The 22123-nt window shown below is 52.7% G+C and overlaps 2 protein-coding genes across 10 annotated transcripts in view; both read right to left on the bottom strand.

Annotated features, from left to right (window-relative positions):
• Positions 1–1443: 1443 nt before the first annotated feature.
• On the bottom strand, positions 1444–2157 carry LOC125108959 (interferon lambda-1-like). The gene has a single exon (XM_047745468.1). The coding sequence runs from the start codon at positions 2014–2016 to the stop codon at positions 1444–1446; it is 573 nt and encodes a 190-aa protein (XP_047601424.1). The 5' UTR covers positions 2017–2157.
• A 6241-nt stretch (positions 2158–8398) lies between these two features.
• SLC9A8 (solute carrier family 9 member A8) overlaps positions 8399–22123 on the bottom strand; it is a 70415-nt gene continuing 56690 nt past the window's right edge. For 5 of the 9 annotated variants that reach the window (XM_047743839.1, XM_047743838.1, XM_047743834.1 and 2 more), the window contains 4 exons: positions 19568–19679; positions 15930–16150; positions 13585–13731; positions 8399–12731 (listed from right to left, as the gene is read on the bottom strand). In XM_047743839.1, the coding sequence (XP_047599795.1) occupies positions 12624–12731; positions 13585–13731; positions 15930–16150; positions 19568–19679 (588 nt within the window). In that variant the 3' untranslated portion in view covers positions 8399–12623. Of the gene's footprint in view, positions 12732–13584; positions 13732–13977; positions 14912–15929; positions 16151–19567; positions 19680–22123 lie in introns of those variants that run through there. The other 4 variants (XR_007129863.1, XR_007129862.1, XM_047743835.1 and 1 more) reach the window with 4 other exon arrangements.

Below are 22123 nucleotides of genomic sequence, written 5' to 3'. Positions count from 1 at the left end.
GCGGGGAAGCAGTTGGAAGGGGCCAGGTCCCTGAGGCTCAGGAAGCCGCCATCGTACCCAGCCTGCCCTGCCTACCTCCAGGGTTTTTATGTAAGAGAGGAATGAACTATTAACCTTGCTTAAACCACATTCCCTCCCCCCATTTTCTCACTGAAGAAACCTTTTTATTTACAAATTTCATGTACGTTGAACCCAGACTCAATAACTCAGCAGTTACCAAGTTGCAGCCGACCTGGTCTCCTTTCTTTTCTTTTCCTTTTTTTTTTTTTAAAGATTTTATTTATTTATTTGACAGACAGAGATCACAAGTAGACAGAGAGACAGGCAGAGAGAGGAGGAAGCAGGCTCCCTGTGGAGCAGAGAGCCCGATGTGGGACTCGATCCCAGGACCCTGAGATCATGACCTGAGCTGAAGGCAGAGGCTTTAACCCACTGAGCCACCCAGGCGCCCCTCTTTCTATCTGTCCATCCACTTCCCTCCTAAACTTCTTTGAAGCAAATTCCAGATAGCTCTTCCATTTGTGAATACTTCAGTGTGTGTATCTAAAAGACAAGGACTTTGATTTATTTTTTTAAAGTTTTATTTATTTAAGTAATCTCGACATCCAACGCAGGGCTTGAACTCACGACCCTGATCAAGAATCACCATGCTCTTCTGACTGAGCCAGCCAGGCTCCCCAAGACAAGGACTTTCAGGGCACCGTATCATTATCGCACCTAAGTGTTTAGAATTCTTTTTTTTTTTTTTTAAAGATTTTATTTATTTATTTGACAGAGAGAAATCACAAGTAAGCAGAGAGGCAGGCAGAGAGAGAGGAGGAAGCAGGCTCCCTGCTGAGCAGAAAGCCCGATGTGGGGCTCGAACCCAGGACCTGGGATCATGACCTGAGCTGAAGGCAGCGGCTTAACCCACTGAGCCACCCAGGCGCCCCTAGAATTCTTTAATAGTGGTATGCAATCAGTGTTCTCAAATCCAGTTGTCCTAGGAATCCATGTTTTAAAAACTGTATCAGGGCTCAAATAAGGTCTCCACACCGCAATTGTGGATAGATCTTTAAATCACATTTACCCTGAAGGCTGTCCTTGTAGAGTGGAGGGACACCATCTTCCTCATTTTTTTTCTCCTTGAGATGTTTTTGTTAAGCTGGATTTCTAGTCCTTCCGAGCTTGCCCGAGCCGGCGTTCTGCTGATTGCAGCCGCACTGTTGTTTGACGCGTTCCTCTGTTCTCTCAGTCTCCGGAGTAGTGGCTCTTTATTTTTTCCCCCCATTCCTGTTTATTTGCTGCACGTTGTACAAAAGTAGAAAAATAAACATTTCTTATGGATATGGAGCAGGGCTGCATAAATAAGGGGTTGAGAGGAAATAACTTAAGGCAGGGGTGAGGCTTGGTGCCTAGGAAAGGTCCGGGTCCCAGGCGGGCTGAGCGTGGGGGCCTGGGTTCTTAGACACACATGTCTCCGCTGGCAACACATTTCAGGTCCCGTGTGAGGAGGCGGAAGAGGTTGAACGTGACGGAGGCCTCGAGGCAGCCCTGGGACTCCTTTGGGGCCTTCTGGAGCCGGTGCAGCCAGTGGTGGAGGCGGCCCCGGGCTCTGGGTCCTGCTGTGGGCAGAGCCGGGACACAAGCCTGGAGCTCCGAGTGCACGTGGCGCAGCAGACGGAGGGGCTGGTCCAGGACGACCCCCAGGGACGAGTCAGCCATGGTCCCCAGGACCTTCAGTGTCAAGGCTAGCTCGGCCTCCAAGGCCACGGGGCGCTCCCAGGCCTGCAGCAGTCTCAGGTCCCTGGCCCGAGGGAAGAGGCGAGAGCCGCAGCTCCAGTTCCTCGGCGAGAGCGACTCTTCTAGGGCATCCTTGGCCTTCTTGATGGCTTCCAGCTCCCTCGGTGACAGAGATTGGAACCTGCTCATGAGGCAGCTCCTCCTGGTTGAGGTGGGCTTGGAAGTAGGGACAGGGCCCGCTCCGGTCAAGCCCAGCAGCACGGTCACCAGCACCAGGATCCACGCTGTCGCCATGGCCAGATCCCCACTGCGTTCCCCGCTGCATGGCTCTGCTTTTAGTCAGACTCCCCGGGCAGCCCCGGCTGATGTAGGTAAAGGGAAAAGGTAAGTGGAAATTGGAATCTCCACTTGGACGGGAAAGGTGCTTGTGGGCGGGGCCAGTCCTGACCCAGGGGAGCACGTGGGTCTGGGTGAGGCCACCCAGGCGCTGAGACAGGGGAGCCCGCAGGTCCCTTCCCCGGACCTGGCCAGAAGGAAAGAGAAACTGAAATTCACTCACAGGAGAACACCTTGTTTCCGAGAAGTCCCTGTGGCTGGATGGTCTCCGGCTTGGGGCCAACCTTTGGGGGCCTTGGGGAACCCCTTACCGAGGCTGAGGCAGGTGGAGGGATGGGAAAGCGGCTCGAGTGGGGTGGGGGCTGGGAGGCGTGGGTGAGGCCACCTTCGCGGCTGAGGGGGCTTTGAGGTGCTGCTGGTTTGCTCTGGTCCCGTTTGTCTGCTTTTGCTTTTGTTTCCCGTGCTTTGGGCATCATGTCTAATAAATCTTTGCCAAATCCTATGTCAGGCATTTCCCCCTATGTTTTCTGCTAGGACTTTTATAGTTTTAGGTCTTACATTTAGGCCTTTAGTCCATTTTTGAGTTAAGTTTTATATACGGCTTAAGGTAAGGGTCTAACTTCACTTTCTTGTGTTTGCATATCCCGTTTCCCTGCCACTGTCTGTTGAGGCTGCCTGAACCCTATTGTGTGCTCTGTTGAAGTTCATTTGGCCGCATACGTGAGGGTTTACGTCTGACTCTATTCTGTTCCACTGGTCTGTACATCTACCTTTATGCCAGTCCAACAGTATTTGGATGACTGTAGCTTTGTGTGTAACATGTTTTGGAATCAGGAAGTGTGAGGAGTCAAACATTGTCTTTTTAAAGATTGTTTCAACTGTTCGGGGCCCTTTGAGATCCAATAGAAATGTTAGGACTTTTTTTTTTTTTTTTTCTATTTCTGTAAAATTGCCATTGGGATTTTGATAGGGATTGCATTGAATCGGCAGATTGCTTTGGGGTGAATGGACATTGTTACAATATTAAGTCTTCCAACCCATGAACACAGGATGTCTTTGCCTTTATTTGTGTCTTCTTTAATTTCTTCCAGTAATGTTTTCAGTGTACAAGTCTTTCGCTTCCTTGGTTTATTTCCAAGTATTTTATTCTTGTTGATGCTATTGTGAGTGGAATTATTTTCACAATTTCCTTTTCAAATTGCTCATTGTTTGTGTATGGATAAATGGCAGCTGATTTTTTAAGTGTTAATTTTGTATCCTGCAACTTGGTTGAATTCATTTATTAGTTCTAACAGGGTTTTGTGTGTGTGTGTGTGTGTGTGTGTGTGTGTGTGTGTGTGTGTGAAATCTTTAGGGTTTTCTACATATAAGATCATGTTATCTGAGAACAGATACAATTTTACTTCTTTCTTTCCAGTTTGGATGCCTTTTGTTTCCTTTTCTTGCCTAATTGCTCTGGCTGAGACTTCTAATACTGTGTTGAATTCAAGTAGCAAGAGTGGGCATCCTTGCTTTGTTCCTGATCTTGGAGGAGGAGCTTCCGTCTCTTACCAGTGAGTATGATGTTTGCTGTGGCCCGTATATTTTCATATGGGCCTTTATTATGTTGAGGTAATTTCTTTCTGTGCCCACGATGTTGAGTGTTTTTTTTTTTTTTTAAAGATTTTATTTATTTATTTGACAGAGAGAGATCACAAGTAGATGGAGAGGCAGGCAGAGAGAGAGAGGGAAGCAGGCTTCCCGCTGAGCAGAGAGCCCGACGTGGGACTCGATCCCAGGACCCTGAGATCATGACCTGAGCCGAAGGCAGCGGCTTAACCCACTGAGCCACCCAGGCGCCCAAGTGTTTTTATCATAAAAGTGTGCTGGGGCGCCTGGGTGGCTCAGTGGGTTAAGCCACTGCCTTCGGCTCAGGTCATGATCTCAGGGTCCTGGGATCGAGCCCCACGTCGGGCTCTCTGCTCAGCGGGGAGCCTGCTTCCCCCTCTCTCTCTCTGCCTGCCTCTCTGCCTGCTTGTGATCTCTCTCTCTCTGTCACATAAAAAAATAAGATAAAATTTTAAAATTTAAAAGTGTGTTGAATTTTGTTAAGCTTTTTTTCTGCATCAGTTGAGGGCAGCCCTGTGGTTTTTTCCTTCATTCTGTCCCTGTGGTACATCACATGGTAGTTGCCTTTTGAGGCTTGCTCAGACTTGGGTTTGATTTTTGGGGAATGAGAATATGTCATATATGTTTAGTTCCTTTGTCAGGAGGCACGTGCCGTTGCATTCTCTGCCGTTGGGGTAGTTAACAGCCATTAGAACTGTTGTTTGGAGCTTCGATCGGTCATTTCATTGGAAGTTGCAAAATGTAGATATTCCAATTCTAGTATTCCTTTGCAACCAGAATACTTCTATAAAAAGAAACTTCTTTGTGGTGGTATGACCTTCCACATGTGATAAAATTGTATAGAACTAAACACACACACACACCCTGTTACACAGTACATGTGAAACAGATACAGTTTGAACAAGGTCTGTGGCTTGTACCAATGTCAGTTTTCCAGTTGAGATATTGTTGTGTATTTGTGCAAGACTTTACTACTGGGTGCAGTGTACATGGGACCTTTTTGCATTTTTTTTTTTTACTTCCTATAAGTTTATAATTTTTTTTATAAAGAAAAAGAAACTTCCCTTAGCTACTAGTTGACTGTCTAGTTTAAGTGAGATAAATGCTTAATTATTTACCTTTATTTTATTACTATTTTTTTTAAATAAGCTCTAGGCCCAGTGTGGGGCTTGAACTCACAACCCCAAGATCAAGAGTCACATGCTCTACCGACTGAGCCAGCCAGGTGCCCCCTTTCCTTTATTTTATCTTTATTATATCTCAGAGAGAGAGAGAGAGAGAGAGAGAGAGAGCGCACAAGCAGGGGGAGCAGCAGGCAGAGGGAGAAGCAGGCTCCCCCCTGAGCAGGGAGCCCGATGTGGGGGCTGCTCCCAGACTCTAGGATCATGACCTGAGCCAAAGGCAGAGGCTTTACCCCACTGAGCCACCCAGACGCCCCCATACTTGTACTTTAAATTAAAATTCAGGACCACAGGATTTTTACTTAAACTCATCTGTCTTTTTCCCATGCTAAGAATCCTGGTTCTCAAGGACTCTAGGAAAGCCATTCCTGATTTTAATTTTGCCACCTATGACCAGACCTTATGTTGACTGAGAGGAGGGTGTCTTGGCCCCTTGGAGAGAGTCTTAGTTACCCCCCTACAGAGCGGGGCAGAACTGAGGCTCCTGTTTGCAAGTTTCCAGGTAGGATTAACTCCCGGTTGCCCATGACTCTGCTAGTAAATGGGACATCAGAGATACCGGTGAAGCCAGGGCGGGGGTCATGCAGTTCCAGTGCATTTGTTTCCCTTCCCTGCCCCAGACGAGCCTCTGCTCTGGCGTTGACCTTTCTAGCCTTCCTCTGTGCTTCCACTGCACTTGTCCGCATCCTAAAGCATCATCGTTTCACATGGTTTTGCGTGGCTTTATGGGCGCTTGTCATATTGTACTCGCCCGCAGCTTTCTCTCCTCTCCTCTCGGTGCTCTGAGATTTAACTGCACTGATGTGTTCGTTCTAGTTGCATCCATTCATCTGTCCTCTCCCTGCCCCACAGAGCACCTTCCAGGACTGTGTCACGGCTTATCCGCACTCCTGGTGAGAAACAGTTAGCTTGTTTTCAGTGAGGCGCTGCTGCAAATATTCTTACGAGTGTCTCCTGGTGCAAGAGTGTGTAAGAATTTTTCTAGGGCAGGGGTGGGCAGGCTTTTTCTGTAAATTGTTAGGTAGTGAGTATTTTTGGCTTCAGGATCCAAGAGGAAAAAGAAAAGTTATGCAGGTACTTACATAATGAGAGAAAAAAAATTTCCATACATTTAAAAAAAAAGATTTATTTATTTGAGAGAGAGAGATAGTGACAGAGATAGGGAGAGAGAGAGCATGTGCAGGGAGGAGAGGAGAAGAAGGCTCCTTGCTGAGCAGGGAGCCCCCTGCGGGCTCAATCCCAGAACCCCCGGATCATGACCTGAGCTGAAGGCAGATGCTTAACCAACGGAGCCACCCAAGCGCCCCTTCCGTAAATTTTTAATTAAAAAATTCAAAGCTTTATGGGGCGCCTGGGTGGCTCAGTGGGTTAAAGCCTCTGCCTTCGGCTTAGGTCATGGTCCCAGGGTTCTGGGATCAAGCCCTGCGTCGGGCTCTCTGCTGAGCGGGGAGCTTCCTTCCTCCTCTCTCTCTCTCTCTACCCACCTCTCTGCCTACTTGTGATCTGTTTTTCAAATAAATAAATAAATCTTTTTTTTTTTTTAAGATTTTATTTATTTGTCAGAGAGAGACAAAGAGAGAGAGAGAGATCACAAGTAGGCTGAGAGGCAGGCAGAGGCAGAGGCAGAGAAGCAGGTTCCTTGCCGAGCAAGGAGCCCGATGTGGGACTTGATCCCAGGACGCTGGGATCATGACCTGAGCCGAAGGCAGCCGCTTAACCAACTGAGCCACCCAGGCGTCCCAATAGATAAAAAATCTTAAAAAACAAAAATTCAAAGCTTCATGTATGGGTATTGAAATTTGAATTTCATATCGTTTTCAGGTAATGAAGTAGTCCTTGGAATTTTTTTTCAAAAAATGCAGATTTGGTCCACACACAGTGGTCCGCTCCAGGGCATGGACCTCGGAGGGAATTCCTGGGTTGAAGGGTGACAGGTGTCGCTAACTCTACGAGGCATTGCCAGATGCTCTTCAAAGTGACTCTTTCCATCTGGACTTCCCGTCTCCCTACTGCTCTGTCCCATCGAAGCTCTCCACGTAGCGCATAGCACTTCGTTTGTAATCACGTTATGAAACGTGAAGGTGACACGCAGAGTGCTCCCGAGCACTGGATAACCGTGCTCCATGAAAGAGAGAAAACAGATACAAACAACAGCAGGTTTTAAGTTACCATCGTCCTTCCATTCAGAGAGAACCAAAGTTAAAACTTAGCACCTGTCCTTCCCGATGTTTTCCTCTTTATACACACACCATTAACTGTTAGAGGCTAATGCTGGATATTATTGTTTTGGAATCTGCTTGTCTCACTTAGTGAATTTGTATCGGTTGTTTCTGCTGCCCGTGATGTATTGGGGTTTATGGAGCCGTGACCTTTGTGTGTCGCCCTCCCCCAGAACTTTCTGGCCTCTAAGGAAAAACTTCCCTGGCTCGCTCCCTTCCACCCCTGAGTGCTTCTTCTAGGAGTCGAGAAGAGGGTTGAAGTGTGAACGAAAAGTACCAGTTCCACCTGTGGCAGGTGCCACTCGGGACCCCTTCTCCTTTTACTATCAGGACACTCTGCTTGGCACAACTCCATCGTCCAGCCTCCCTGGCAGCTGGAGGTGGCCTGCGAAGACTCTGCCAGGGTCCCCATTCCAGTGTCACCTGTCATCACACTCACAAAGTTTTATTATGTAGAGAAATCTTTCTCTGAACCCAGGTCTCTCCAGAGGCGGCAAAGGGAGCCGATGAAGGGAGGCCATGTGTGCCTCGCACACCCAGCCCCGACTCCCCAGCCGGCTCCCAGCCGGGCCCCGGCACGGTCCGGGCACCTGGTTTGGCAGCCCAGGTACAGGTAGGGTCCCGGGTGTGATAAGTTCTCCCCACTTCCTTCTTTGGCTGGGGGTTGGGGCAGCGGGAATGGGGATGAATTGCAGGGTTGGAAGGAACTAAGAGGGCCAGCACTGGCTTCCCTGCCAGAAGGCCCATGCCTAGGAGCAGGACAGGCTGTCCTACCTTTCACTTTCTATTCCACATATATTTTTTTTCTTTCTTTCTTTTTGGTCTGTGCCTGTCACCAAAAGCAGCTTTGGATGCCTTTTGGAAGACTGAGGGGGTAAAAATAAGTGGAGGCTCCAGGCTTCCCGCGGAGAACGCCACCGCCTTCCACCAGACTCCTGTGGCTGCGTGGATTGAGAACCTAGAGGAAGGCCCGGCGCGGTCCTGCGCGCGCGGCCTGGCAGGGGCGCACAGGGGCCGATCTGCAGTCCGGGGCAGCAGCAGACCCGCGGCCCAGGGAGCCCCGGGGAGGACGCATTCCCAGCCACCTGTGGGGAGCAGCAGCTGTGAGCCGGCTGGCAGCTGGGCCTGTACTAGGCCCTTCCACTCGGCCCCATGTGCTCCTCACTAAGGGGCAGAGGCAGGAAATTAGGCTCAGGCGTGCCTGATCCGAAGCCCACTGACGACACATCTGCTGCTGGCCCCGCCGAGTCTGGCCGGTGGTGACACAGCTGAGTCCCGGAGCGTGTGACCCATGCATTTGCAACACCGGAACACAAACACAGAAACTGCCTCTGACCCAGCAGCATTCACGTTTATTTCTAAATAAGTAGCCAGTGACGTGGCTGTTCTCCAGCCGTTTCTGCATTCTTTACAGAGTGCAGTGAGATGAAGCCGGGGCTCGGGCGTGGCAGCTCCTGGTGTCCCTATCCCCGAGCCACCCGATCGGAAGCCCCATCCAGAAGAGCAGCAAATCATCTCAGGAACCAGGACAAAGAAGCAGCCTGACCTTCCCAAAGGTCCTTAAAACAAAAAAGCAGTAATTAAAAAAATCCTTCATTTTCCCCAAGCACATCACTCAGAAGAACACAACGAACAGACCAAGCGTGGCGGGGGCTGCATCGGAGACAACGTTCCGGCCTGGGGGGAGCCACGAACCTCGGAGCTTGGCAGCGAACAAGGAGCCTTCCCCGGCCTGTGGCGGTCCCTGCCGGCAGGGCTGGGGCTTCCAGAAGAGCCTGCCCTGCAGCGCCCATGGCGCGTCCCGTGTTAGGCTACGCTGTCGCCCGGATGGCCAGGTTCGCGCACACTGGGCGGCCTGGCAGGCAGCTCCTCGTCTGGAAGGCCCGGTGTTGGGGGGCGGGTGAAGAAATGGGGTGAGCCAGTGGGATGGCGCAGCCCAAGGGGAACTGGCGTCTTCCTTCTGTCAGGTGGTCAGCGGCCGCGGGGGTTCCTGACGTGCACCTCGGCTTGCGTGACAGACGGCAGCAACCGAGATGCAAGGCAAGGTGGCTCCTGACTCCTGCCTCTCCCTGGGCGTGTTTCGGTTTACACCAAACTGCCCAGGGCTTTGCAGACGGAGCTGGGAGATCGGCTTCTTCGGGCCGTGGGCTGCGGCGTGGAGAACGCCTGAGGTGGTTCCCTACACAGCTCAGCCAGCAGGACAAACAGCTGCGTGCTGGAGCGAGTGGGGAGGACCACGGTGCCTTTTCCCTCTCTCCTTGCATTTAACGTCTGACTTGATGGCAGGTCCTTGTGGCTGATTCCTCCCAGCTCGGAGGCGCGCACCTCTGCCGTCCAGGACTTGGCTGAGGAGGAGCCGGCCGCCACCCGGCGCCAGCCACCCTCACTCTCTGAACCAGGGCGAAGTGGGGTCCTGGCCGTGGCCACCCCGCTGAGGACTCTGCCAAGTGCACCGGCCCCTGTGGGAAGGTGGAACTGGGACCTCCCGGGGGCGAGTCTCACTGACGGCGCCTCTGGCGTGGGTTTCAGGGACAGGATCCCCACTCGTCCATCTTTCCACATTTCACTGCACATAAAGGAATCGACAGGCAAACCAGGGCTCCCTAGGCTGACCTGGGGTACTTCGGGGCGGTCACCACTCTGGGCCAGGCCCTGTCCCTTGGCCCTTCCATCAGCCAGGGCCCAGCCCGCATTTCCACTGTGAAGAGAGATAGCCGTCCTGGGTGCGGGAAGGTTTTGGTTCTGCCGTTGGGCCGAGCGTCTGCGCACCCAACTATGGAGCTGAGCCGCCTCCTTCTGCCTGGCCCTGGCTCAGCCCAGCCTAAAACCTGATCTCTGGGGACCTAGGACAAGCCAGCTCCTTTCCCTGTAACGTCCCACACCACCAGCCTCAGGGAAGGGTTGTTCCCAGGGGTCTTACAACGAAAGGGCTGCAGGGGGCGCCTTGGGTGTGTGGCTTGAGGCCACATGGCTCCCCAAGACCAGCACGTCTTCCGAGTTCATGCATAAAGGGCCAGTTTCCCCACAGGCCCTCACGGACTTCACAGCCTTCACCTCCCTCTGAAGTGTGACCTTGTCTGTGCACTATAGCTCTCCCATGGCCTAGACCTAGATTGGGAATAAATCTGTGGGAAACCACAGTTATGCTGAATATATATATATATATATATATATTTTATCTAGTAGGCATTTATTGCCCCCAATAACAGAATCATTAGGTATGCTAAAGGTAGACAGCAGCAAATTTGATTCTCAGGCAAAGACACTTGAAAAAAATGCACCAGGAAAATACATCTCCATGGGCTCTGCCTGTGGCAAAGGTGAAGAAACAGACTGGAGGAACACAAGCTCCCTCTTCAGGAACCAGCTCCAGCCCACCAAAGCCTCACTTCAGCAGGGGGCAGAAGAGGCTCACGGGAGAATGTGCCCTGCCCACTAAGCCAGACCTTGGGGACCTTCCAACCTGGGGGACTCTTCTCTACCACAGCATCATTTTCAGGTCTCAGCTAAAAGTGTGAGGCCAGCCAGGACCTGGTGACAAGGGGGCAGTATGAATTGAGAAGATCCTGTTTTCACTACTTTATCTGAATTCATAGTCCCCCCCCCCCATTTTCTGGTAAACTAATGAGTCTGCAGTGCAAGTAACACATTCTGAGATCAGACCCTGAACTTTAGAAGTGAAGGTAAATTACTTATGGATTGGGGAACACTCTAGTCTTGGATCCCTGCCCTCCTCCTGCCAGGTGTGGCCCCTCCCTTTGTGACTTCTTCTCTTACTTTTCCAGTAGAAGTATGTAGGAAATGATGGAGACCAGAATTATGCACAGTATTACTCCTCCAGTGACGGTATCAGGTGCAGTAAAATATGCCTATTTGGCTTAAATTACGAGCTTAAAGTGAGAGGTTACAAAAACACAAGTGACTATACTTTAACCCTATCAAGTGCAGATTTTCTCTGCGTGTATAAAAAGGAAACCATGTGCTTCCTGTCTGACCGGCCTCACACTTCCGGAAAGGGGTCTGGCCTGGTGGTTTCTAAAGTCAGTCCTTCCTGATAGCCAGGGCCATACTGTGAGGCAGAACAGATGGAATCATGTGTGCTGCCAGCCCAGGGTCTGCGCTGGCCCACTGTGTCCCCCCAGAGAACCAAGGACATGCACATGACGAATTACACCACCCCAGAGGTATGCTGGGTCCTAAGACAGGGATCCTGAGCCACCCAGGGGAGTTGCCACTGGCCCAAAGATGGGCAAAGGCTTGCAGGGATGAGGTCTGTTAAGGGCAGGGGAGGACTGGAGGCAAAAGTCAGTAGTGATTCTGCCCGAACATGAGTCTAAGCTCCTCACCCTAGACAGCTGGGGGCCGGGACCCCAGGGATGGGGCAGGGCATGTGCATGTGAGAGGGAGAGAGCACATACAGACGTGAGTGAGTTCTGGGCAGCGTGGCTGGGGAGGAGCATGGAGCACTGCTGCTCTGGCCCCTGCCCTTGGGCCCTGGGGAGCTGGGACCCAGGCCAGTAAAGAACTGGGGCAGGGAAAGAGAAAGTGCTGATTAGCAGTAAAGGTGGCAGTAGCCAAATAGTGGGCAGACCCCACGGTACCCAGGAAATGGGGCCTCTGGATGGATAAGGTCCACTGAGCGAGGAAGGTGATTGCTAGGCTCTCGTTCCTTTGTCAAAGTGCATGAATTTGAACTGAATTTAAAGACAGCAGATGCTGCTGGCATGAGCCCTGTAACTCTAGCTTCTCCCTCCAGGGGGCGCTCTGACCCCACAGACTAGGCTCACTCACCCCCAGAAACCCAAGGATGCAGCTTCCAAAGGGACTCCCCACTGGGGCCATGCGCCCCCAACCCGAACCAGTGTAAACATTCACACTATTCCCAGAGGAGGGCAGCAGCTGCTACCGCCCAGGGAGACAGCCTGCAAGGTGCCAGGCAGAGGTAAAGAAAAAGGTCACTAGGTTTTTCCTTCTCAGGGAGTGCAAGCCACATCACAAAGGGGAGCATGAGGTTTTCCAGATTTCCAAGCCCACCACTTAGGTCCGAACGGCTGCTGCTGAGACCACGGGCACCTTGATGACCAAAGGGAAATGGCGGCTGACTCCTTGTGCTGCTGGAACAGGCAGGCGGTCCTGTGATGCAGGCCGTGGCTGGGAAGGGCAGAAGCCCCAGCTCCCGCAGCACCCCAGTCACGGCAGGCTCCACAGCAGGACGCGGCTCCTCTTCTCGGGTCCCTCAGTCCGGCAGAGGACTCTGCACCCTGGCCGCAGAAGCAGAAAGAAGATTTACCCGGACAGCTGCTCCCTCTGATCTGCGGGCTGGGAAGCAACACGGAGAGCAGAGGTCCTGCACGCTGAGGCGCGGAGACGCGACCTACTTCGGAAGCAGACAGCTGGCTCCAAGGGCCAGGGACGTCCGGTTTCCGAAGACCAAGGCCTTTGCTTCCCCCTGCTTCCATCTCCCCTGAGGGGGCTGCCCCACGTGAGCCCCTCTGGGGCCCTTGCTGAGCTTCTGTCGTGGGAGCCACAAGGAGGCCGGATGGGGCGCTCTGCTCCGTCACAGCAGCTCCTGTTCGTCGTCCTCGGAGCCGGAGGGGCCCTGGCGCACCTCCTCGTACCACTTGTTGGTGAGGGTTTTCATCTGGATGCGCCCATGGTGGAGGTCCTGGAGCAGGAGACACAACCAAGCCCTTGTCAGTGGGTCTGGGTCAGGTCAGGGCCGAGGGAGTGGGGAGCTGCTGTGTACCTCGTGGGGGTGTGGGACAGACGGAAGGAAGAGCATGTGGCCACAGGCAATTTCCAAGTGTTAACCAACTAACTCGAACAGGGATTTTTCTCGGTGGGGGTGGAGGTAACTGGAGGTGTCACTCAGAAACAGGAGTAGGAGGCAGGCTGGTGTGATGTTAAAAAACACGGCTTCTGGAATCAGACACCCTTGGGGTGTGCTCCTACCTCTGCTGCACCTTGGCTGTGTGACCTCGGGGGGTTAGAGCACCTCTCTGGGACTCAGTCTCCCCAGCTGTCTGGTGAGAGAGCGGCTGCGGCTATGACACAGGTCGCTGAGAGGATGAAATGAAGCAACAGAAACATTCCCACGCTGACAGCGACCATGACGGTGAGACGGGAACGTGGGCTCAGAAACGAAGTGGGGCAGGCCCGAGCCGGGCCCCTTGAGACTGTGTCATTCACTGTCACCCAGAGGCCAGCAGTCCCCAGAGGGATGGAACAAGAGCCCTGAGCCTTGGGCCACTGCCTGAGGCCCCGGCATGTTTGCAATTTTCAGCTCAGAATCAGTAGCCGATCAATGTCCTGCGTCTATCATCCAGGAAAACGGAACCGTGTTAACAAGTCTATTATTAAACTAGCACCATTTTTAGTGGTAGTGAAGGAAAAACAGCAGATGGAGTTCCACAGCATATCCAGTTGCCCGCCTGGGAAGGGGAAGGTCGAGCTGGGGGAGGTGGCCTGGCTGGCCCCCCGCCCGCCCTCTGTCGGGGACCCTTCGCCATGTGTCCCACCTCCTGAGTTAGCCGCCGCGTGAAGAAGGGGTTCAGGTACTTGGCGTCCAGCCACACGAAGCCTTTGAGGTCCTGCCGCCTGATGTAATGGGCTTCATACTCCTCCTCCGTGAGCTCGGACAAGTGCTCTGACTCGATGGTGTTGCCCTGTGGGGGGAGGGGGTCGTGAGCTGGTCTTCCTGAGAGCCCCCACCCCACCCCGCCTACCCAGCAGCGCTTCGCTTCTGGCCACCAGTGTCTCTGACCCTAACTGTGCCTTCGGATCAACGCGGGGCGTATGTGGGCAGCAAAGCGCCTCCTGGGAGCCTGCAGGGAGGTGGGAAGGTTTATAAAAATGCGATGGACAGCCAGGAATAAATCAGAATTATGAATAAGTCAGAATTTATTTGTGGGCTGGGGTTTGGTTTGTAAGCTTTCCAGGTGATCCTAATGGGCAGGCAGGACTGGGAACTGCCATTCTAGGTGATTTCACTCGCAGCCAACGGAACAGGGAGGCTCCTTCTGTCATTTTTGCCAACAGCTGCGTGAGCTGTGGTTCTGCTCTGGGCAGGTGTTGGCCGGTCAGTGAGTATGTGTGTGTGAGTGTGTGTGCGCGTGCATGCAGGGGTGGGGGGCAATCCTGGGGGATCCTGGAGAGGAGTGAGAGCAACTACCCCATAGTAGGGCAGGACTGCAGGGGGAGGAGGTCTCTGTTCACCAGATCAACGCCAGCAGAGCTCCAGGCCCCAGGCCCAGGACAGCCCCGTCCGCTGCAGGGATGACCAAAGGCCAGCAGGGTGTGAATATAGCATCTGAAGCCACAGCCAAGTGGCCTCCACTGGGTGCCTGGGCAGTGGAGTAGGTGCAGGTGTAGGATATCGGGGGGGGGGGGGGGATCACCCGGAGGGCTTTCAAATCCACAAAATCCTGGCCCCCCCAGGCCCACCTGCAGAGTTATGATTCAGCAGGTCTGGGAGGGGGCCCAAGAATTCGCCTAACAAGTTCCTGGGGAAGCTGCCGATCCAGGGACCTCCACCCCAAGAGCGCTGATGGACAGCATGGGGGTGCAGAGCACAGACTATGAAGTCCTGACTGCTCTGTGCCTCAGCGCTCTTATCTGCAAACTGGGGAGGAGCAGAGAGCACCTGCTTCCTGTGGGTTCTCAGGGTGACCTGAGACGGTGCGAGGAGCGCACAGCCACCGCGCCTGTGCCACAGAGAACATTCCCGAATATTCCCTAAGTAGCAGCTGCTCTTCCTCTGGGCATACATCCTGGTTCCGCAGGAGCCGGGCTCCAGCAAGCATGGCTGCGGGGTCAGGGGGGCAGCAGTACCTGGCACCCAGCACCCTGCTCAAACACAAATTCTCTCCAGCCACAGTTTAGACCTGGGGAGACCCAGGAGCCCTCCACCGATTCTGACAGCCTCTGGAATGTCCGAGAACCTATACTGGGGCTTTTGTTAGGAATAGACCAGAAAGTTAGGGGATGGGGGTGGCCGGGGACAGGCTTCTGAGAGTGCGAGGGTCGTGCTGAACCAGCCCTGCCTGTGACCACCCGCCTGTGATCACCCTATGACCCCCTCCCAAGGGCTTCCTCCCAGCCAGGTCTTGGAGGAGACATGGGCCAGGCCACAAAGAGACCGGAGGCCAGGATCTGGCCGGTCCTGAGCGCCCCAGTGGAAGAGTGGGCTGTGTCCCTGTCTGCTGGCTGAGGATTCCTCTGCCTTCCTTGACTGAACAAAGTTACTGATGACCTCAAATAAGGGAACTAGAAAAAGAGGCATTTCTAGAACTGGGGGTGGGTGGGTGGGGGCAGTGCAGGAGGGTGGCCTGAGAGGCCAAGGACGGCCTCTGCTCCTGTCAGAGAGCCTGGCTCAGCACAGGGGGCCTAAGGGTCCACACAGAGCGAGGAGGGCTGATGCCAGGGACAGGCAGCCGGCGGGGAGGGGCAGCTACAGGGGCAGGAGGTGGCCAGGGATCTGGGAGCCTCCGGCTCACCGCACGGGACCCTGGACACCTCCCTTGTCTGTCCTCCAGGAAGGCACCTCTCTCACGGCCCTCAGAGGCCCGGCAAGCACTTTCCCCTCCCCAGGCCCCCAACAGGAGGCTTTCAGTAGACGCTGTGGGGGAGGAGGATGACTGACTTTAAAACCTTCCAAGGGGTGGTGCTGGGAGAGCCTGATGTGGCTCCACGCCCCCACTCCATGGCCTCCAGGCCCAACACTGGTGGGCAACTCACAAAGGGCCTCAGGACTCCAGTTCAACCTCCTTTTGAGCATTTGCCGGTGCCAAGAGGCTCAAATCGTGTCTCATTTCCCCACCTCCCAGCTGAGGCGGAGACCGAGCCCCGTCCCCTCCCTGCTCACCATCTTCTCCGTCTTGCTGAGGTTGACGTCCTTCTTGCTCCGGCGGCGCACCTTGGCATCCTCGATGTCCATGAGGCGGATGAGAGGCATGGTGCTGCCGCCCAGCAGCAGGATGGTGAAGAGCACCAGGACGATGGTGGTGGTGCCGATGAGCTGCCGCTTCTCCATGGGCTCTAGGTCCAGGTGCAGGCTCAGGGCGTACGGGATGGCGCCCCGCAGGCCTGGGGGCAGGGAAGTGGGTGAGAAGAGCCGCCTCACCGACTGGGCACTGGGGACCTGGGCACAGCCTGGTTCACACCCATCGAATGTTCTAACGCGCCCAACTGCGGAGGGTGAGCTCCTCCTGGGAGGCTCTGGGCGTGAGAGAAGCTGCCTGCAGAGAAGTGGGGGCTGACCTCATCCCATTTCCACTTCATGAGGTGGCTGAGTGGGTCAAACGAGGTGACCCGTCCAGGCCCTGAAGCACCAGGTGTGCGTGCGTGCCCGTGTGAGGATCTGTCCCGCTAACGCTCACATTCTAGAAATCCGACAGCTAGTGTACACTGAGCCGTCCCTGTGTGTGTGCCAGGCCCTGTGCGAAGGGCTCTGCGTGCACAGTCTCGCTGGAACTTCGCAGGAGGGCTGGGAAACAGGCCCTGCGACTCTCCACCACAGGCAGATAAGGACGCGAGACTGAGGGAAGGACGCGTCCTCCCGGGGCCTCACAGCCTTGCAGGCAACAGCGACCAAGGCCCCTTTGCTTCTGAAGACGTGGCTCTCCTGCAGCTCCTGGCCGCACCGGCAGGCTCGGGGCTGCTCTGCTGCAGGCCAGAGGCTGCCGGGAGCTGCATCCTTACCTCCTGTGGTGCTGCCCTGTGAGGCGGCTGGCTGGGCTGAGGGGTGCCCTGGGCTGGGAACAGCACCTTCTGGGGAACGTGCTGGCTTGCCCGGTGTCCCCTAGAGGGGCACAGGTGGGGAGACTGCAGACAAGGGCTTGTGCCACAGTGAGCGCCCAAAGAAGGGGAGAATGGGGCAGAGCACACTGTGAAGGGTCTGACAGACACAGAGGCTGGAGCCTCACAGGACGATGCGGGTCTGACCGCAGCAGCAGTGCGGAGCCGAGACACGGGCACAGAAAAGGGGACAGGATTAAGAGAGACATGGAGGGGCACCTGGGTGGCTCAGTGGGTTAAAGCCTCTGCCTTCGACTTAGGTCATGATCCCAGGGTCTTGGGATCGAGCCCCACATCGGGCTCTCTGCTCAGCAGGGAGCCTGCTTCCTCCTCTCTCTCTGCCTGCCTCTCTGCCTACTTGTGATCTCTGTCTGTCAAATAAATAAATAAAATCTTAAAAAAAAAAGAGAGAGATTGACATGGAGAGTGGAAGCAGCAGGCCACAGGGATAAGCCGGAGGTGGGGTGGCCTGGGAAGGGAAGGGTACAGACGACGGTGGGGTGTCCCAGGAGGCTGTGCTACACGGCGCTCTGGGAGCAGGTTCTGGAGTCTGGCTCCTGGGGTCACCCCACCGTGCCCTTCTTTCCCCCAGGCCTCAACTCCACCTCTCCACCTGTCAAACAGGACTAGAAGCGGGGCCTGCCAGGTTGGTGGCCTGAGGACAAAATGCTGGGCACAGGACAGATGTACACACAGCAAACGTGGAGTGAGCCAGACCTCTGTCATAACACATATCACTGTTGCCCGTGGAAGGGGGACGCTGGCAAAGAAGAGGTTGGGCAGAAAGGTAAATTCAGTCACAAGACAATGAGCTCTCCAAGGCATCGAAGGAGGACTTAAGCATGAGTCAAGATCTAAGAGCATGGGGACGCCTGGGTGGCTCAGTTGGTTAAGCAGCTGCCTTCGGCTCAGGTCATGATCCCAGCGTCCTGGGATCGAGTCCCGCATCGGGCTCCTTGCTCGTCGGGGAACCTGCTTCTCCCTCTACCTCTGCCTGCCATTCTGTCTGCCTGTGCTCGCTCTCTCTCCCTCGCTCTCTCTGACAAATAAATAAATAAAATCTTTAAAAAAAAAAAAAAAAAGATCTAAGAGCAAAGAGCTTTGGGGTGTGGGAACTTGATGGACACTGGGGCCACCGGGATGGGTGAGCTTGTGAGAACACGAGAGCAGAAGCAGGTCTGGGGCTATGTCCTGAGGATGCCAGTGTTTCAGGGGTTGGTAAAGGTGGAAGGGGAACCTGAGAAAGAGGGCCACCAGGAGTATGGCCTGGAAGCCCAGGGAAGAGGGTCTCCAGGCAGAAAGCAGATCGGTGGGCAGAAGGAGCTCACAGTCGTGGAGGTGTGGCTGGACGAGGGCTGCCCTGTGCCCGCCAGGTCTCGGCAGCAGAAGGTTGCTCGGTGACCTGGGGAAGGCCAAGGTCAGGCCCATGAACAGGAGGTGAGGAAGTGGAGAAAACAGGGCAGGACAGCCCATTTAAGAAGGTCTCCACTTAAGGAGGTCTGGCTGCAAAGGGAGACGGGAAGCAGCTAGGGGGGCTGTGCGGAGGGGATGTTGGTTGAAGTCGCTGGTTTTTTCCTGGGAAAGAGAAGAATCTCCAAGAGTTGCAATGATGATGTCTCAGTAAAGACAGAGGCTGAGGATCCAGGAAAGAAAGGGTGAAAATCTGTGGAGAGAGGGCTTGGGATGGCCTGGGAGGAACAGCTGGGACCAAGCTCCCTCACTGTTTAAAACAGTGCCGCCACTCCCGCAGAGGTCTCTCATCATGCCCGCCTCCCCCAAACAGCTCACACAACCATGTAAAGGATCCAATACATCTCTTAGACTTTGAGATTTTTAAGACCTTGGATCAACTACTTTACAAAAAAATTTTTTTTCTCATTGGCAAGAAAGACTGAGGAAAAAGTTTCTCTCGCTAAACATACATACATACCTCACACACATATACGTATGTATATATTTTAAACAAGGCCTTTTGAAAGAGGAGAGAAATCTGCAAGAAATGTATAGATATGCTGTTGGACTGAAAACAGCTTATAAAGCATGTTGCTCTACCCCAACCCACACGGAATATTTTAATTATAATATTTAAATAAGAAAGTACAAAGAACGGGATGTATTGCTCAAAAATAAACTTAAAGATGCCTAAGGATCCAGTCTGTTAGGAGCCAAAGATGAAATCATCCCCTTCCTCTACAAAGTAGAGGAATTTGCACAGAAACTGGAAATGTTCCAATCAACTCTCAGAACTCTGACTGGATGAAAAGAAATACCCAAACCTAGCCTGTATTGTGAAACTATTTGAACTTGAACCTTTTCTCTTTGGAGCCCCTCACTGCTTGCAGGCAGGTGAGGGCTGTCCCCGGTGCGTGCTGGCCTGGGCTGCCTGTCGAGAGGAGCAGGACAGTAAATGCTGGCTCTGCCTCCTGTCGTCACGGGAACCCAAGCAAATCCGTTGCCCTTGAACCTGAGCCTCCACATGTGCCGAACAGACAAGCAATACCCATTCACCTTGCAGCACGGAGCCTGTGAGGGGCACCGTCTGTGTGGGACTCGCTTGGGGCCGGTAAATGGGGCCTGGCATGATTCCTGCCTTACGAGGCACGCCCGGTTTTGGAAGGCCCCAGCAGAGAGCCACTCGTGCTCTCCACACCGTGTAGGCCTTTATAAGCGATCGTCCGTCTACTGCTCATTCAACACTGGACTCACCGCTAAACCACATGATGAACATCATCTTCGGGGTGATTTTATGATCACGGAAGAAATTCAGGAGGTAGGAAAGAGGGAAAATGTTCACCGCTCTGCCAAACAGTACAAGCACCTGTGAAGATCAACAAACGCGAAGCTGTAGACAGAAACCGCTGGGCCTCCTGGTGAAGCTTGTTGAAGCTACCACAGACCTTGTGACATGCCCATAATAAATGCAGCCTTCCCTTGGCCATGAAAGACATGAATGGCAGCGCTAGGCAGAGACCCAGCTGGGGCCTGTTGCTGGAGACGCTAATTTCTCTGAATCTGGGAGAAGATCGCACTTTGTATGTTATGTTTCTGTAGCCAGGAAGAGAGGACTAACAAGGTATCAAAGCCAGCTTTAAGCTATGACAGCAGAACAAAACCAAATGCCAAGGGGCCAGGCCGAAGCATCCAGGGATTAACTTAAGGGCAATCTCACTCTTCCAAAGGTGCTCCACCGTGGGACGGGCCTACACTAATCATTCCCAATGGGCTGGCTCTGGAGGGACAGACAAGGTTGTTCCTGCCTCTCCCGTGGGCGCCCCCCTCCTCAGGGAAAGGAGGGGTGACTGAGAAGGGCCTACACATAATGCTGCTCATAAATGCTAGTCCCCAAGCAAAAGGAATGTGTAGGTAGGTTCTAGAAGGTCACATGCACCCTGTTTGGCAATTGCCTGCCCAAGCTTTTGGTTCCTAACCATCCCCAAAGTTGGTCTTAACAAAATATAGCCTTAAGTAAGGTTTAGATCTTATCTAACTGGATACCCAGAACTACTTATTAATTTACTTTTTTCATCTTGGTTCTTACCATAACTAACTTAGTAATACGTAGCCAATATATACACGTACATTCGGCAGGCTCTAAGTTTATTCTTTCAAGAAGCGTGAATTGAGTGTGCTTTGGCCTGTATGCCTTGGATGGTCAAGTTAACAATGGCTCCCAATCATCTAACATTTATATGTCAGACAAAGTGCCAGGCATTTTATATGCATTATATCTTGTTAAATTTAGATCCCTGCAATGCTTTTATTACTGGGAGCCACGCCCCAAACCTGGTTCAGCCCCCAAAGCCTATGCCCTTGACCACTGAGCAAGTCTCAGGTAACCCATCAGAATAGCAAGGGCTATTTCCAGGAAAGGCAGGACTGGCCTGTGCACTCGGGGGAGACCAAGCTCCCACTCCAGAGCATCTTCTCATTTTCCTCTTGCTCCCAGCTCATGGTGGAGGGAGGACCTCCTTGCTTCACCCACTGAAATCCAATCTTTCATTCCCACACTTGTGTTTCAGGTGTGACCACACTAAAGACTATTATACTTTCTGTAAATGACTTTCGCTGTTTTCTTTGTCCTGAAACCTGAGTTTGGAGGACAGATAACAGGGACAAAATCAACGAGCTCTTGTTGACTGAGAGGTGGAAGCACCCACACTACAAGGAGAAACATTGTTTCCCTTAGGGCTCTTTAGCTTCTCCGTGCCTCAGTTTCCCCACATGCCAAACAGGCAGGCCTCGCTGGTTTGCACATGGCAGGTGACAGTGTTAAAAAAAGGTCTGCGTCTCAACAGCTGGGTTCTGTTAAGTGGCCCTGGTAATAAGAGTTAACTGAACATGAATCATGATAACTGAGCATAGTAAGGCGTGTCTCACCTGTCTTAAGTTAACAGTGGATCTAAAAGGACAACAGAGATCAAATTAGGGACTACAGTATGGATCGGTAGGTGGGCTTATGGGATACGAGCTCACACTGAGGGGCGAGAGACACAGGAGGGACCCAGATGAGGGACCTGGGAGCACCAGGCTAAATGCCCACATGTTAGAAGCCATTCATGTCACTTCCATCTGATGCCTGAGGAAGCTGCCCCTTTGTTTTAAATGCTAAACATTTGCCCCCACCCACTCCATTCTGCCAAAAGATTTGATTCTACTGTGAATGATTAAAGTTTTCTTTTCCTATTTTAAATTACTTAATTAAGTTAAATTCATATTTTAATTTGTTTCCCCTTGCTGCCCAGAGTCCAATGGTAAGTTTCCCGAACCTTCTGAATGGTAAGAATCACCAGGGATGACCGCTCTGGGTGAACCTCTTGGGAGGTAAGGCTGTGGTAATCTTTACTTTAAACAAGTGTCCAAGGTCACGCTCAAAAATGGACACATCTGTGCCTTATAGATTATCCAGCAAAAGTAGAAAAAGAAATCATCCCAATTCTACAACCACTGGGAACATTGTGTTGCATTTTTTTACATGTTTTTTTTTTCTATGCATGATGTTTTTACATGGTTATGATCAATTATACATTCAATTCTGAAAGTTGCTTTTACCACCTAATACAGAAACACAGAAACTTGTAGTTTTTAGAGAAGACCATAACCTTCAAGGTCATTTAATATTTAAGAAGAAGCAAAAATTCTTTTCCAAGGATATTCATTCCTTTAATTCCACCCCTTCTCCCTTCATCATATGTTTGTGATTTTTTAACAAAAGAAACTTTAAACAGAAGAGTGTCTATGTAGCTGTTGACCTTGAGCAGTTAA

The sequence above is a fragment of the Lutra lutra genome, chromosome 9 (genome assembly GCF_902655055.1).
Source record: "Lutra lutra chromosome 9, mLutLut1.2, whole genome shotgun sequence".
Classification (NCBI taxonomy): domain Eukaryota; kingdom Metazoa; phylum Chordata; class Mammalia; order Carnivora; family Mustelidae; genus Lutra; species Lutra lutra.
The sequence above is the reverse complement of the archived record's forward strand: the minus strand, read 5'-3'. Positions and strand labels throughout refer to the sequence as shown.

Excerpts from the sequence above, each read along its gene's own strand:
- LOC125108959 (XM_047745468.1), bottom strand. The coding sequence starts at position 2,016 with ATGGCGACAGCGTGGATCCTGGTGCTGGTGACCGTGCTGCTGGGCTTG.